Source organism: Schistocerca cancellata, chromosome 4 (assembly GCF_023864275.1).
Source record: "Schistocerca cancellata isolate TAMUIC-IGC-003103 chromosome 4, iqSchCanc2.1, whole genome shotgun sequence".
Taxonomy (NCBI): domain Eukaryota; kingdom Metazoa; phylum Arthropoda; class Insecta; order Orthoptera; family Acrididae; genus Schistocerca; species Schistocerca cancellata.
The window spans coordinates 805814602-805832428 of record NC_064629.1 but is presented as its reverse complement, the minus strand read 5'-3'; the positions used below and the strand labels follow the sequence as shown (position 1 = coordinate 805832428).

The 17827-nt window shown below is 43.3% G+C and overlaps 1 protein-coding gene across 1 annotated transcript in view; it reads right to left on the bottom strand.

Moving 5' to 3' along the window:
* LOC126184751 (PI-PLC X domain-containing protein 1-like) overlaps positions 1–17827 on the bottom strand; it is an 88238-nt gene that overhangs the window by 58926 nt on the left and 11485 nt on the right. The window contains exons 2-3 of the mRNA XM_049927291.1: positions 17305–17475; positions 12709–12940 (exon numbers count right to left, since the gene is read on the bottom strand). Coding sequence (XP_049783248.1) covers positions 12709–12940; positions 17305–17475 — 403 coding nt within the window. The remainder of the gene's footprint in view (positions 1–12708; positions 12941–17304; positions 17476–17827) is intronic.

Sequence of the window (17827 nt, the reverse complement as noted above, 5' to 3'; positions counted from 1 at the left end):
TGCAGATCTTCCTGCATTTCGCTGCAGTTTTCTAATGCTGCAACTTCTCTGTATACTACAGCATCATCCGCGAAAAGCCGCATGGAACTTCCGACACTATCTACTAGGTCATTTATATAGTATATTGTGAAAAGCAATGGTCTCATAACACTCCCCTGTGGTACTCCAGAGGTTACTTTAACGTCTGTAGACGTCTCTTCATTGAGACTACAACTCTAGCGTCATCCACAACCAGAATTAACCGTATCTGTATTGACCAAGTGCAACAGGCATGGAACTCCACCACACAAACTGACATCTGGCACCTGTAGAGCACAATGCATGCACATTTGCTTGCTGGCATTCAACATTCTGGCGGTTACACCCGTTATTCATGTACCAGCATTTCACATTTGCAATGGTTTGTCTCGCACTTAGATTCACCAGTGACCTTGCAGTGTATATATATAACCTAGCGAACAATGTCGGTAACTTCAAGTGTCTGCTGACTGGTGATCTATTATAGGATATTGTGGAATCGAACGCTAAAATATTGTGGCGAACTGCAGGACGATCTGCAGAGGTCTTCCTGCAGACGATTGGCGCTTGTTGCAGGATTTGCGTTGACCGTCAATATAAACAAATTTAACGTATTGTGCATAAATAAGTCTTGTCCTTCTTCTTCTGGAGTAATGCTGTGCGGTGTGGGATCCGCATCAGATAGGACTGACGGAGGACATCGAAGACGTTCAAAGAGGGACAGCTCGTTTTGTATGATCGCGAAACAGGGGAGCGAATGCCACGGATATGATAAACGAACTGGTCTGGCAGTCATTAAAACAAAGGCCTTTTTTCGCTATGGCAAGACCTTCTCAAGAAATTTCAATCACCAACTTGATCCTCAGAGTGTGAAAATAGTTTGTTGGCGCCCACCTACCGAGGGAGACATGTTCAGCGCAATAAAATAAGAGATATCAGGGCTGGTACGGAAAGATTTAAGTGTTCATTTTTCCCGCGCACTATTCTAGAGTGGAACGGTAGAGAAGACTTCTTAAGTAATAGAACCCAGTACGTTGACCTCGATGGTGAGTGTTCATCGGAGGTGAGGGTATCATCTGGAGTGCCCCGGGGAAGTGTGGTAGGTCCGCTGTTGTTTTCTATTTACATAAATGATCTTTTGGATAGGGTGGATAGCAATATGCGGCTGTTTGCTGATGATGCTGTGGTGTACGGGAGGTGCCGTCGTTGAGTAACTGTAGGAGGATACACGATGACTTGGACAGGATTTGTGATTGGTGTAAAGAATGACAGCTAACTCTAAATATAGATAAATGTAAATTAGTGCAGATGAATAGGAAAAAGAATCCCATAATGTTTGAATACTCCATTAGTAGTGTAGCGCTTGACACAGTCACGTCGATTAAATATTTGGGCGTAACATTGCAGAGCGATATGAAGTGGGACAAGCATATTATGGCAGTTGTGGGGAAGGCGGATAGTCGTCTTCGATTCATTGGTAGAATTTTGGGAAGATGTGGTTCATCTGCAAAGGAGGCCGCTTATAAAACACTAATACGACCTATTCTTGAGTACTGCTCGAGCGTTTGGGATCCCTATCAGGTCGGATTGAGGGAGGACATAGAAGCAATTCAGAAGCGAGCTGCTAGATTTGTTACTGGTAGGTTTGATCATCACGCGAGTGTTACGGAAATGCTTCAGGAACTCGGGTGGGAGTCTCTAGAGGAAAGGAGGCGTTCTTTTCGTGAATCGCTACTGAGGAAATTTAGAGAACCAGCATTTGAGGCAGACTGCAGTGCAATTTTACTGCCGCCAACTTACATTTCGCGGAAAGACCACAAAGATAAGATAAGAGAGATTAGGGTTCGTACAGAGGCATATAGGCAGTCATTTTTCCTTCGTTCTGTTTGGTAGTGGAACAGGCAGAGAAGATGCTAGTTGTGGCACGAGGTACCCTCCGCCACGCACCGTATGGTGGATTGCGGAGTATGTATGTAGATGTAGATGTAGATTTAGCTTAAAAGTGGTTCGATGAACTCTCTGCCAAGCACTTAATTGTGAATTGCAGAGTAATCATGTAGATGTACAAGAATAAGCGGAAACAGTATTATTACTTGACTGCAGAACAGTCACTGGAAGCAGTCACATCCATTAAATAACTGGGAGTATGTGTAGAGTGAGATTCAAAGTGGAATGACCACTTACAACTAATCTCAGGAACGGCAGATACCAGACTGACATTCATCTGAAGAATCCCCAGGTCACTTGTAGACTACCCGCTATGGAGGTAGCTTACAAAACCCTCATTCGACCGATACTTGAATATTGCTCGTCAGTCTGAGACACATACCAGAAAATATTGATAGAGAAAAATGAGAAGATTCAAAGAAGGGCTGCGCCTTTCGTCAAAGGTTCGTTTATTAAGCGCGAAAGCTTGACGGAGGTGCTAATTCAGCTCCAGTGGCAGACACTACAAGAGAGACTTTGTGCATCACAATGTGATTTAGTACTTATATTCCGGATGCGTACGTCCCTAGAAGAGTCAACCAATGTATTGCTTTCCGCTACGTTTATCTTGCGGAAAGACTATGACAGGAAATTAGAGAGATTCGAACTCACGCACAGGCTTACCAGTAATCATGCTTCTCGCACCATCTGCGACTGGAGCAGGAAATGGGAAGTGACAGTAGGACACTAAGTACCCTCCACCATACACCATCAGGTGAGCTGCGGAGTATAGATGTAGATGCAGATACGCCGAAACTTGCAGGTAACTAAGCTTCCCACCTCTATAGTGGGAATGTACTCAGTTATAGGAACAAAACTTTCTTTAGGACAGACTGTAATAGAGGTGTCCGACTGTCCGACAAGAAAGTCAGTCGGGTGTTTACACTACTGGCCATTAAAACTGCTACACCACGAAGATGACGTGCTACAGACGCAAAATTTAACCGACAAGAAGAAGATGTTGTGATATGCAAATGATTAGCTTTTCAGAGCATTCACACAAGGTTGGCGCCGTTGGAGACACCTACAACGTACTGACATGAGGAAAGTTTCCAACCGATTGCTCATACACAAACAGCAGTTGACCGGCGTTGCCTGGTGAAACGTTGTTGTGATGCCTCGTGTTAGGAGGAGAAATGCGTACCATCACGTTTCCGACTTTGATAAAGGTCGGATTTTAGCCTATCGCGATTGCGGTTTATAGTATCGCGACATTGCTGCTCGCGTTGGTCGAGATCCAATGACTGTTAGCTGAATATGGAATCGGTGGGTTCAGGAGGGTAATACGGAACGCCGTGCTGGACCCCGACGGCCTCGTATCACTAGCAGTTGAGATGACAGGCATCTTATCAGCATGGCTGTAACGGATCGTGCAGCCACGTCTCGATCCCTGGGTCAACAAGTGGGGACCTTTCCAAAACAACAACCATCTGCACGAACAGTTCGACGAAGTTTGCACCAGCATGGACTATCAGCTCGGAGACCATGGCTGCGGTTACCCTTGACGCTGCATCACAGACAGGAGCGCCTGCGATGGTGTACTCAACGACGAACCTGGGTGCACGAATGGCAAAACGTCATTTTTTCTGATGAATCCAGGTTCTGTTTACAGCATCATGATGGTTGCACTTAAAATTTCTATTATTAATTACGCAATCCTGTACTGTTTACTATGTAGAATTCTGGATTCATTTATCAAATAATAACCGAAATTAATAATGTGACGAAAACTAGTAGGAATTCATTTGTTAAGAAAAATTGTAGACCCTTTGGAATGTTGTTACTTCCGCGGAGTGTGAGAGTCGTAAGCTTGCTTCTGATGTGATCGGACGTATGTTTGTATAATAGGTGAGAACAATGTAATTTCGGCTTTGTTAATGTGAAAAATCGAAATACTGTATTGCTATATTATAATGTGAGAAAATCAGTGGAAAATATATTTACGTAAAAAATTCTGCAACAACAATCTTCCAATTTCTTTAGTTCAAACCAACCGTGAGGACCCGATGTTAAATTTTCAGCTTCAAGAATCAGACCCCCAGACAAGTACTGGAGCCATCTCAACATGACAAGCTAAGTAAACTTGAAAGTTTATTGTAATCTTCGCTCCTCTCAAATCTTCATAACAGACTTTGCTTATTAATTACTTGGACTAGAAGGATGGGGGAGATTACAATTGGAATTTCATTTTATTACGTATCTTTATATCTGTGGGATGTTCCATTTTTCTATTTCTTTTTGATTTTTATCGAGAGGAAATTGAAGAGGCACAAAGAGGAAGGGCGGATAAACGAAATTGTTGAAATAATGACTGGCACTGTGTTTTATCATCATCCTGACGAACGATTTCTCACGTTAATTATACTTACCAAAATGGGTATGGAAAATAAATTGTTAACCAGGACTCGAAGAAAGACCTGTGAATAATCAATCTTATGGCAATATTTTACAAACGACTGTCATCCAGCACTACGAAAGCGCTAGCCTCTGCTGATTTAGATTTACACGAATGTGACACGAAGGTTCCGAGTCATCGGTTGCTAATGTGTGTAGCTGATTGTAATTACGTGGGAAACGTAAGTTGTAAGAAAAGCTGTCTCAATTCATATCTCCTGAACTTATTCGCTAAATTTTCCATTAAAATAATTGCAAGCATTTCTTTAGAGATGTCCTTGAAAATCTTAACAATATGAAGGAGGTTTTGCCCCGCTGGCTAGCTTAAATTTAAACTACAGCTGAGTTCCTCAGTTCAGTGACCCATCGATGTTTTGAGAAGATTGTTTAAATGAAACCGGAATTACATACATCTCGAAGAAAATCTTATCATTTATCGACCTCACATTATTTCGGAAAACAAATGAACATGTTATCACTAAGGACATGGAGCTTCCATTTTTATAGCGCACTCCGAATTAGGCTTTCATGTACACAGCGCAGTGTGGGACATAATGTTCTGACGTATTGCATACGTACAGTAACGATAGCACGCATCGTTACGGCGTCCTACAGTACTTCGTAGAATGTTGATGAAAATGCTTAACTGTCTAAACTAGTGTCGGCCGGAAATTTCTTCGACATTCCAAGAACAGATGTTGGTGGAGAAGTCAAGAATCGCAGTGAAAATGATTACTTCTGGACTGATTAAGCAAAATGGACAGCAGGTCAGTAGTTGTACAGTAACAGATCCTCAGAAATAGTTATCGAAATTATTTCATATTGCTAAAACGTATAGTTTGCAGACTAGATCCATGAACTTATAGAATGGACAGAGGAATGATCACACGCTGATGAACATTCCATAGTGAATTACGTGGTGTGGACACAGAGTGTTGTTCTTTTATGACGGAGAGAGTGTATATTGCCACTCCACGAATTGTCCCTAATTATAATGATTAGTGGTAATTTTACGCGTCCCTCCCAAGATGAGACCTGTCCAGCTAAAGGTCAGTGTTTGTCTCCCGTCGGTTCTACGGGTCTCTGATGAGGTCGTTATCGACGGTACGCTAACCCCTCATCTTCCTACGGTTTCACATGTGTAGTTTTGGATGTCCCGAGGGATGTGTGACAGCGCCAGTACCTTTTATGAGCGAATTAGCGGATGGTTTTATTTACAACCAGCGACCCATACCGTCTCCGCATGGGTGTACTAGGTATCTACAGTCGGAAGAATTGTCTGGCGTAGGAGTAATACACTGAAGCGCCAAAGCAATTGGTATAGGCATGCGTATTCAAATACAGAGATATGTAAACAGGCAGAATACGACGCTGCGGTCGGCAACATCTATATAAAACAACAATTGTCTGGCACAGTTGTTAGATCGGTTACTGCTGCTAAAATGGTAGTTTATCAGGATTTAAGTGAGTTTAAACGTGGTCGCCGCGCGGGGTAGCCTTGCGGTCTAGGCCCCTTGCCACGGTTCGCGAGGCTCCCCCCGTCGGAGGTTCGAGTCCTCCCTCGAGCATGGGTGTGTGTGTGTGTGTATTGGGCTGGTGTACCAGTTTCTTTGACTCTTCAGTGTAGATTACATACACAGACTCTCTTCGTGAATCAGTCTGTCTGCTACTGAAAAACGTACCAGAATCCTACAGCATTTCCTGAGATTAACCTTCAGATACAAAGAGAAAAATGAGACAGTGTAATTTAGTAATATATACTTGCATAGCGCTCAGAATTTTGGCGAACGACGCGGCTTTCTGCGAAGAAGCGTTACCCGAAAAAAATCTGATCCTATCAAGTGAGATCTTTTCCCTGGTGGAAATACTGGATTGTAGAACACAAACAAACACCATCGTAACAAGCCTTGAAGGCCCAACTATACGGACTGGCTGCTGTGTCATCCTCATCCCTTAGGCGTCACAGGATGGGGATGCGGAGGGGCATGTGGTCAGCTCACTGCTCTCCCCGACGTTGTCAGTTTTCGTGACCGGTGCCGCTATTTCCCTATCAAGTATTTCCTCAACTGGCCTCACAAGGGCTGAGTGTACTGGCTCTCAATACAGAGAAATGCTAATATGTGCCCTCCACGAGACATATGGAGCTGGTAGCTTTTGACTATAACATTAATTAGTCTCAACTGGAGTCAATCATCTAAATGCGTAACTATAGTTCAATTCTTTTATCTTGTCGGTTCGCGCATGTACGCCCAGACGCGGGAGATTGCTGCGTTGCCAGTTGCACGCGCCAAGTGAAGAAGCGCCATAGTATAGTTCGCAAACCATTACACTAACACAGCTTGTCCATCAAGAGATTTTCCGGAGGACTTTAACACATCACACAGAATACCGACAAACACCGTTGGTATGACTATGAATTACTCACACTTCGTCAAGTACAATAGGAACTAAACAGTTACCACTGTTCTTTACTGCAAAAAAGCGATTAGTGAGAATGATGCAAACACCTTTCCTTGCTATCGGCTGAATTAGGAGGCTTATTGCTTGTTTGGTTTAATTAATTAATAGAATATGAAGCAATTGGTATAAAGAATCTTTTTCCAAACTTTCTATAAAAGAAAGTCTGCTATCAAGACATTGCTTTTGTTCCATTACTTTATTTATGACTGAACGTTTCTAAAACTGAAGGCACTCGTCCATGCTCTGCACTGCAGTCGAGCTCTGGCAACGTCGTTCTCTGTTCATTGGCTGACTGTGTTTTGTGACGTCAGATGCGCAGAACGAGCCTAAACTCGGTCACCGTCATAAATGACGCGCGCTTTAACGACATACGAGAATATGAAATCATGCGATGGTATGCTCTCAGTAGCAGATGAAGTAGATGGTATGCTTCATTTTATTGGTATGATGCTGGGAAACTACTTTTTATGTACAAAAATATGTACGTTTAAACAGCCTATGCATAAGTACTGATGAAGTGTATCGGACTGGGGTAACAGGAGCATCTATTTCGTAGGAAGAAATATGTAGCAAACGGCCATAGGCTTGTTTGCAATACGTGAGAGTGTAACAGTAATATAAAATATTGTTTAATTGTAGAGACTTTAAGGAAGACGCTTAACATCCGAGAATCGGTTTTCACGGCGTAATCTGCGAAACCTGTTCAGCCACCGACGTAGCGCTGCCGAAGAGACAGCTATGAAGATAAATTTAGACTAATAATAGCTCTCACAGTTACATACAAAAAAATCCTTTCTTTTTTGTTGGTGGAGCCATAATACATGACTTCGAACTATTTAGGTTTGCAGTCAGCCGCGCTAGCGTTGTTATTTTCTTCCATGATATTTCGACAATTTTGCGAGTGGAAGAAAACGACAACATTGATTCGGCTGCATACCAAGAAACCTGGTAATCATCTATGTTGCCGAAAATTCCTGAATATTTATACCGTATAATGTTGCACTGGAAAGTTCCTTTCTTCATTCACTTTGTACTGATTTTCAGAATATAAATGCAGACGTAAAACTTGTGCACTCCTTCACATACATTGCATGTAATCTCTGAAGTACAGTGATGTAAAAAAAAATGGTTCAAATGGCTCTGAGCACTATGCGACTTAACTTCTGAGGTCATCAGTCGCCCAGAACTTAGAACTAATTAAACCTAACTAACCTAAGGACATCACACACATCCATGCCCGAGGCAGAATTCGAACCGGCGACCGTAGCGGTCGCCCGGCTCCGGACTGTAGCGCCTAGAACCGCATGGTCACTCCGGCCGGCTACAGTGATGTAGTCTGTGATGATTTTAGAATAAGCTCCTTCGAAAACTATCTAATACGTTCAAAAACAAAATTACTTTTAAGTATTCCACATCAAAACCTTTTAATTTTATCTGTATTTCGATGGAATGTAGGTGCCAGTTGTAATTTAACAAATTATTGAAACAATTCCGTTCAATACAGGACGCTGCACACTTCAACATACTGCATGGCCACAACGTAGATGGTGCTCAACACGAAGAAGTAAACGAAGACATTTGAAAAAATACGTTTTTTTTTACGAATTGTTATTTCATTTTATTCATTGATGTTCTCAGACCCGTCAGCTTTAATATGAACAGATTTTGATGTGATTGATATTACAATTCCTGCATTGAGCCGAATTATCTGATAAACTGTTTTTCCATATTTAAAGGGAGACGAATTAGATTGTTAAAGTTGTCAGCTTCTTTACATAAGTTATTCGATATAGCGGCCGACAGTAGCGGTCTATTATAGAACCTATGGCAGTGAAACTGCATTAGTGGAAAAAATTATGGAATCTAGTGAATGAAACGATTTTCATTTCAAGCGTATCTAGCTTGCCAAATGTCCGTGGCTTTGTAACACTTCTAGATGGAAATTTCTTTTTTGTTCTCATCAAGAACTTTCCCGTAATAAAAAAATCTTGTACAAAAGTATCTGTTGGCCGATTGAGTCGTAGTATCATTGAAATAAGTAACAAATATTTCCTTTCGCCTGGGCGTATTTTTGAACACATTCCTAGAAATGTTGACACTCCTTTTGATGTATTTACAAGAAAAAATCCACACTAGTTAGAGCGAAAGATCAGTGGATAACCACATACTTTACACTGCATGTAAATAATCAGGAGCAATTATTTAAACTAGTCCGCAGCTCGTGCTCTTGCGGTAGCGTTCTCGCTTCCTGCGCACAGGGTCCCAGGTTCGATTCCCGGCGGGGTCTGGGATTTTCTCTGCCTCGAGATGACTGGGTGTTGTGTGCATTTCATCATCATTGACTCCCAAGTCGCCGAAGTGGCGTCAGCTAAAAAGGACTTGCAGTACGGCGGCCGAACAACCCCGGCCAGAAATGCCATACGATCATTTCATTTCATGTCATTTAAACTATACTGTATGTCCCGAAACGATTAATATCAAGCAGTATTAATTACTTTTATTTTTAAGGATTTATTTCGCCGCCGGCCGGTGTGGCCGTGCGGTTCTAAGCGCGTCAGTTTGGAACCGCGTGACCGCTACTGTCGCAGGTTCGAATCCTGCCTCGGGCATGGATGTGTGTGATGTCCTTAGGTTAGTTAGGTTTAAGTAGTTCTAAGTTCTAGGGGACTGATGACCTCAGTAGTTAAGTCCCATAGTGCTCAGAGCCATTTATTTCGCCTGGCAAAATTACGATTTTCAGACACTCTGTTGCATCTTATCACACAGTTTTAGAAGGTTAAAACTGCAACACGTGTAGTGAAAGATGTTGATGTTTGATGTATGGGGCGCTCAACTGCACGTTCATCAGCGCCCGTACAAAGTCTCAGTTTTTACACAGTCCAACCTAGCCACTGTCACGAATGATGATGATGATGAAACGATGAGGACAACACAAACAACCAGTCCCCGTGCAGAGAAACCCGGTCGGGACTCGAACCCGGGACCCCGTCAACCAGAGACAGCAATTCTAGCCACTAGACGACGAGCTGCGGACGCGTAGTGAACGATCAATACTTATTAGTAATGGCAGTAGGATAGTAATGAATAGTTGATATTTTAGAAATGTATATCAGCAGTACAGAAGGAATCGAATCTGGAGACGATGAAATGAAATGAAATGATCCTATGGCGTAGTTCGCCGGGAGGCCCCATGCCGGGAAGTTCGGCCGCCGTATTGCAAGTCCTTTTTAGTTGACGCCACTTCGGCGACTTGCGAGTCAATGATGATGAAGAACACACAACACTCAGTCATCACGAGGCAGACAAAATCCCTGACGCCGCCGGGAATCGAATCCGGGACCCTGTGCGCCGGAAGCGAGAACGCTACAGCAAGGCCACGAGATGCGGACTCTGGAGACGATGTTTATCGGTCACAAGAAGAGCGAGAAATAATAGGGAAAGTTTAGCAGATCGAAAAAACAGAAATGGTAATAGATATGGATGATGAGAGCATGGGTTGTAGTGACAATATGACAGGTACTGATTCTCTTTTGTACGTAATGGAGGCAACTGGAATATACGGAGAAGAAAGTTTTAATCCCCTCTTTAATGCACAGTAGATCTGGATGCGATGGAGGTTACTAGCTAGTTTGTTACACACTCGTATGGCTGAAATAGAGGAGATAGAGATAGATTTAGTGTTATGCGAATAGCTTCAGCCAAAATGCTGAATGATTATACCTTTTATTGCAGACATGCAATGTTGATAGGTACACTCCTGGAAATGGAAAAAAGAACACATTGACACCGGTGTGTCAGACCCACCATACTTGCTCCGGACACTGCGAGAGGGCTGTACAAGCAATGATCACACGCACGGCACAGCGGACACACCAGGAACCGCGATGTTGGCCGTCGAATGGCGCTAGCTGCGCAGCATTTGTGCACCGCCGCCGTCAGTGTCAGCCAGTTTGCCGTGGCATACGGAGCTCCATCGCAGTCTTTAACACTGGTAGCATGCCGCGACAGCGTGGACGTGAACCGTATGTGCAGTTGACGGACTTTGAGCGAGGGCGTATAGTGGGCATGCGGGAGGCCAGGTGGACGTACCGCCGAATTGCTCAACACGTGGGGCGTGAGGTCTCCACAGTACATCGATGTTGTCGCCAGTGGTCGGCGGAAGGTGCACGTGCCCGTCGACCTGGGACCGGACCGCAGCGACGCACGGATGCACGCCAAGACCGTAGGATCCTACGCAGTGCCGTAGGGGACCGCACCGCCACTTCCCAGCAAATTAGGGACACTGTTGCTCCTGGGGTATCGGCGAGGACCATTCGCAACCGTCTCCATGAAGCTGGGCTACGGTCCCGCACACCGTTAGGCCGTCTTCCGCTCACGCCCCAACATCGTGCAGCCCGCCTCCAGTGGTGTCGCGACAGGCGTGAATGGAGGGACGAATGGAGACGTGTCGTCTTCAGCGATGAGAGTCGCTTCTGCCTTGGTGCCAATGATGGTCGTATGCGTGTTTGGCGCCGTGCAGGTGAGCGCCACAATCAGGACTGCATACGACCGAGGCACACAGGGCCAACACCCGGCATCATAGTGTGGGGAGCGATCTCCTACACTGGCCGTACACCACTGGTGATCGTCGAGGGGACACTGAATAGTGCACGGTACATCCAAACCGTCATCGAACCCATCGTTCTACCATTCCTAGACCGGCAAGGGAACTTGCTGTTCCAACAGGACAATGCACGTCCGCATGTATCCCGTGCCACCCAACGTGCTCTAGAAGGTGTAAGTCAACTACCCTGGCCAGCAAGATCTCCGGATCTGTCCCCCATTGAGCATGTTTGGGACTGGATGAAGCGTCGTCTCACGCGGTCTGCACGTCCAGCACGAACGCTGGTCCAACTGAGGCGCCAGGTGGAAATGGCATGGCAAGCCGTTCCACAGGACTACATCCAGCATCTCTACGATCGTCTCCATGGGAGAATAGCAGCCTGCATTGCTGCGAAAGGTGGATATACACTGTACTAGTGCCGACATTGTGCATGCTCTGTTGCCTGTGTCTATGTGCCTGTGGTTCTGTCAGTGTGATCATGTGATGTATCTGACCCCAGGAATGTGTCAATAAAGTTTCCCCTTCCTGGGACAATGAATTCACGGTGTTCTTATTTCAATTTCCAGGAGTGTATTTGGTACCCAAGGAGAGATACCGAGGATAGTAATGACCAAGAAATCTATGAAGAAAGCAGACTGTGTGAAAATCAAGCCGGTTATCCAACCGCATCCACTGTGACAGAACAAAGGCAGGACTCAGGTAGTCAAACAACCTTTTGTAACAGGATTTGTCCTCAGCACAACATGGCAACTCTGATTGGAAGTGGCGTAACATTACACATCAGAGGTCAACGGAACACCGACGCACATGGGTCCCACAGACCGTTACTGAATTAAGTGCTCGCCTCGACTTATGACTAGGAAACGAATTGTGATGCACCGACTCTTCGTTAGAATGTGCTTGTCGAAACGTAGCACATACTCCATGGCCAGTGTACCGGGAAGGTTTACTGTATCAAATAAGATGCACAATAATATTTAACTTTCGTACACGTTGCAGTTAAGCTAACACAACTGAACGACTTATTGCTTAACATAAAGCAAAATAATTTCTGACTAATAGTTAACATACTTCATCTTATTGTATTCTGAGATTAATCATTTAATTATTTCTCTTTGTCGTTGACACAAGGATAGAATTACATGAAACCGTACAGCATCGCTCAAAGTAGCCGCAGTGGCTTCGAAACATCACTACAGGGAAAGATAGTCACTCATGCACGCACACAGAGAAGTTATGTACATTACCTGTGATCGCCCATCCAAGTAGGCCGGATTTTAATGCAGTTATCGTACAGTAATTCATCATTTTTGTTGTAGGCGGCAATCCAGAAGGGCATGCAAGCATCTCCTGGAACAGGCTTCTCTTTGGACCCCTTTTTCCAGCCGTTAGGATATTGGTCGCGAGGTAGACTGACGTTCGTGCGGTAGTAGCCGCCTGGGTAGTCTGAAGGATTAATGCGAACGAGTGGTGCTGGTCCTGAAATTGCATAATTGACAAAAGTGAAATTTAGTCACATTCTGTTTCATATTTCGCTTGTTATGAGACTTTGAAACAAAAATTCATTGTGTATGTTTGTTTTCTTCTGGACTCCCTTCACTTCTATGGCGACATTGAACATTCGAAAGCAGCTTATTTGTAATGCGAGCTTGAAGCATGATATTGTTCCACGATATTACATTTTATTTGTTACTAAGAAGAGTAAAAACATGATACTGAGATTTATTTGTGGTTTTTACTGACAGTAATAGTCAATACGGCAAGAGTAATATTCGCACAACTCATTTCTGAAATAAGATGGACGCATTCGTTTCTGTGACGCTACACTTTTACTTCTTCAGTTGTAAAAATGTCCTTGGAATTCACGTATGGTGTAACAGCCACAGAACAAAATAAATTACCCAACCTTCTGGAGCTTCATTATTTACTATTTTCTGAAAACAAGCCATTTTATGTGTCTAAAATAAGTCTTAGCTACAATACATTCAATACTCTAAATATGCTCTACACGATTTATTCTTTTTATTTTTTCTTAATTCTTATATATAGTTACTTGTCCAACTCCGTCATATACGATGACCAACCTTCTTCACCCAATTCCTCCACAATTAAGAGTTTAACGGATGAACTCGTACTCAAATGTGTACATATAAAATTCGAAGGAAAAGTAAATGGCCTAATAATCACAAAGTAAATCTGCATTGTTAAATGATTCGACTACAAGACCAGTGAGCAGTTCACCTTTTCCATTATTTATCACTTATTCGACACAATTATTATAATGATGGAAGGTTTTCACTTGCTTTCTTGCTCCGTTTCGTGTGTTCCAAAGGCATACTGCAAAATATTATCTATGGAAATGATTTTAATTGCAGGCCTGTCGTAATGAAATTGAACAATATTGTTACCAATGCAAGTAAAAATTTACGAACTTACTTGCATTAGTTTTCAACAGCACTCTTTTCATTAAAATTTTGCCTAAATAATTTTGATTGTCGAGACAATATTTTTAATCAACAAATGTCAGATGGGAGACGTTTTCTGTGACTACACTGCATTGTGCTAGCAGCTGTAGCGCCATCGATAAAAAGTAAACTACTTCTTTAACGTTGGAATTGTAAATCATACGCTCGACTGTGATTCCTTGCAATGACAACTACTCTTCTGGCATAACGTATGACTCCCAGAACGTACAGAATGTATAAGAACCACCTCTATAATCTCTGGGGCCTAATTATTCACACCAAAGCAAGAAAAAAGCGAATAAAGATATACATTTGAAAATTCCTCAATTTCGAATTATCAGTGAAAGCATATTTCACAACATTCTCAAACCAGAAATTCCCAACAACGTAAAATGTCCTCTACTTGCTTTCACATACGAGCGCATTCACACAGTATTTAGCGTCAGGTGAAAATCTTCGTGGCACTGTTTAAGTAAAACATCAGTAGCAATTTCAAGATTAACCCGTGCACAGGAAATGCAGATGATTGTCTGATAGGCCCATAGACTCTGTTACAGACCTGGCACAGGATGTGCTCCTGCAAACATGTAGAAGCATGTTTATGCATGCTGGGACTCCACCATATTTCAGTCACATAGTTCGAGATTCTCTGTACGATATCTACCACGACGGATGGATAAGAGCGTTTCCATGACCTGCACGTTCACCCAACTGCAGTCCTTCCCAACAGCAGTCCTTGGCAATATTATCTATGAAGCCACATAAAACTGGTTTATTTAACAGTTGTACCTAATGTTCAGACGCTTCATCAGTTTATGACGGGAGTCTGCTAAACCGTTCAATACTATCTGGGGTTGTTTGAAAGGATGAGGCTGTCCCTGATCCGGTGGGTGCTTCAGCTTGAGTGCGCAGCAGCAAATGGATGTTTTGAGCATTTATTGTGAGTTTCTCACTTGAGAACATTGCAAAATGTCCCTTCGCTGACAACTCAAAGAGCAAATCGTTCCAGATACATGTTTATATTAACTTTCTTCTAGTTTGATGTAAATGATCCGCACCCAATGCTTATTAACATATTTCTGTTGTAATGCGTATGTTTGATTCTGTAGTGTGGTGTGGATGAAAACTGCGTGATGGAACGGATCGAGATATGAATTTTCGTCAGTCGAGGTCTACGGTCTACCTTTTGAGCCATCCATGTGCGTCCCACGGACCTACGTCGATTTTCAAACTGTCAGTCCTTCCATTCTCCCAGACGCGCAATGTAGTCTCTGCGGAAATTCGAAAAACAGCTGAGAAATACAGGTAGATTCAAGCTTCGGGTCGCTCCGTAATGAGTGATAGAATGATTCGGACGCTAGGTAGCTGCTTCCGACGGGAATAGCTGCGTGTTCGTATCTTGGTCTCGTACATACCTCTAGTCGCTCAAGATGGTTCAACAAATCTTGGTTTTCCTAAATTTGCGTTAATACGAAAAAATTTAGTTTCTCACTATTTCCGCGTAAGAGATGAAATGGTTTACGCTTTAACATCATCATCATCATCATCATCATCATGTTTCTGTTAGGGGTTAATTCAGGATACTTTTGTTTTTTACATACTCCTTTGTTCAAACAAAAGACTAGTCACAAAGGAGATAATAGAGTGTAAACGTTGTACACCGAGATTTTCATTAAAAGGATGTAAGATTGTCACTAACAAAAATGTGATAGCTAAATGTAGTACAAAGAGTTTCCTTACGTTTTGAGAAACAGCTTTTAACAAATCTGGCATCTGACTTACCGCTTAAAATTTTCCTTGAAGTATTCTTTTTGACTCCGAACTGCTTGAACAATGATGGCGAAGGTTGAAAAAAATGTATTTGACGAATACGATGCGTAGTTTGAAGCAACGATGGTTTAGGTAAATTAAGTTTCCAGTAATCATCACAAAGGCAGTTCGGGTAGTTACTTACAGGTACTGTGACACTTTCAATGCGAGACTCATTGCAGGGCGTTCGCAGAAAGTTTATGTCTCTAAAATACTAATTTTTTATAGAAAAATAGCACCACGTCGAGACAAAGTCGTCAACCAGGACTCAGGTATATCTTTTCCTGTCAAGCACGTACTTTCGTTGTGATACTGTAATGTCAAGAGGAGGAAATTTGGCGATTTGTGATATGCAAGCAATATCATTTTCTCACGCTATTCGTCTACGAGAGTATGGATAATGTCAAGGAACAGGTACTTACAAGCGAACATCCCCATCGCACCCCCCTCAGTTTTATAAGTTGGCACACTGGATAGGCCTTGAAAAACTGGACACAGATCAATCGAGAAAACAGGAAGAAGTTGTGTGGAACTATGAAAAAAATAAGCAAAATATGCAAACTGAGTAGTCCATGCGCAAGATAGGCAACATCAAGGAGAGTGTGAGATCAGGAGCGTCGTGGTCTCGTGTTTAGCGTAAGCAGCGGCGGAACGAAAGGTCCTTGGTTCAAGTCTTCCCTCGAGTGAAAAAGGCTAATTTTTTATTTTCAGATAATTATTATCTGTCCGTCCGTCCGTCCGATGCGACTACTTTTTTGGGAGTGATTATCACATCCACAAGAAAACCTAAATCGGGCAAGGTAGAAGAATCTTTTTACCCATTCACCAAGTGTACAAGTTAGGTGGGTCGACAATATGTTCCTGTCATGTGACGCACATGGCGTCACCAGTGTCGTATAGAATATATCAGACGTGTTTTCCTGTGGAGGAATCGGTTGACCTATGACCTTGCGATCAAATGTTTTCGGTTCCCATTGGAGAGGCACGTTCTTTCGTCTACTAATCGCACGGTTTTGCGGTGCGGTCGCAAAAAACAGACACTAAACTTATTACAGTGAACAGGGGCGTCAATGAACGAACGGACAGATCATAACTTTGCGAAAATAAGGAAAGTAAACTTTTCACTCGAGGGAAGACATGAACCAAGGACCTCGCAGTCCGCAGCTGCTCACGCTAACCACGGGACCACGGCCCTCCTGAAGGGAGACTCACCTTGATGTTGCCTATCTTACGTATGGACTACTCAGTTTGTATATTTTGCTTATTTTTTTCATAGTTCCACACAACTTCTTCCTGTTTTCTCGATTGATCTGTGTTCAGTTTTTCAAGGCCTATCCACTGTGCCAACTTATAACTAAATCTGAGGGGGGTGCGATCGGGAGGTTCCCTTGTTAGAAACATTCATTACGATATGACAACGAAAAGGGAAACTCGAGGTAACTCCCGACACCTGTTGCTGCTGACGCTGTCTGTGTGTGTGTGTGTGTGTGTGTGTGTGTGTGTGTGTGTGTGTGTGTATGTGTGTATGTGTTTGTGTGTCAGTGTCAGCTAGTAATGGTGGAGTGATACCTTCGCTGGCCTTCTGCGGCGGAGAAACGGTGAAGAGTCCCAGCCATTCAGCGTCCGGCATAGGCTCCCAGACCATCTCCAGCTGGCGCTGAATCACATTCGGACCCTCCCCATCAAGCGGTGTCTTCAGCGATGATACGGTCAGCGCCACGTTATAGTGCGCAGAACCGCCTGAAAAGATCGAAAAACATTCAGACTTTCATTCGAATTATCATATCAACATAAAATGCTGCGCGAGAGGAGAATGAACACGCTGAAATTTGTTTAAGAGTTCTACATCTACATCTACATTTATACCCCGCAAGCCACCCAACGGTGTGTGGCGGAGGGCACTTAACGTGCCACTGTCATTACCTCCCTTTCCTGTTCCAGTCGCGTATGGTTCGCGGAAAGAACGATTGCCGGAAAGCCTCCGTGTGCGCTCGAATCTCTCTAATTTTACATTCGTGATCTCCTCGGGAGGTGTAAGTAGTGGGAAGCAATATATTCGATACCTCATCCAGAAACGCACCCTCTCGAAACC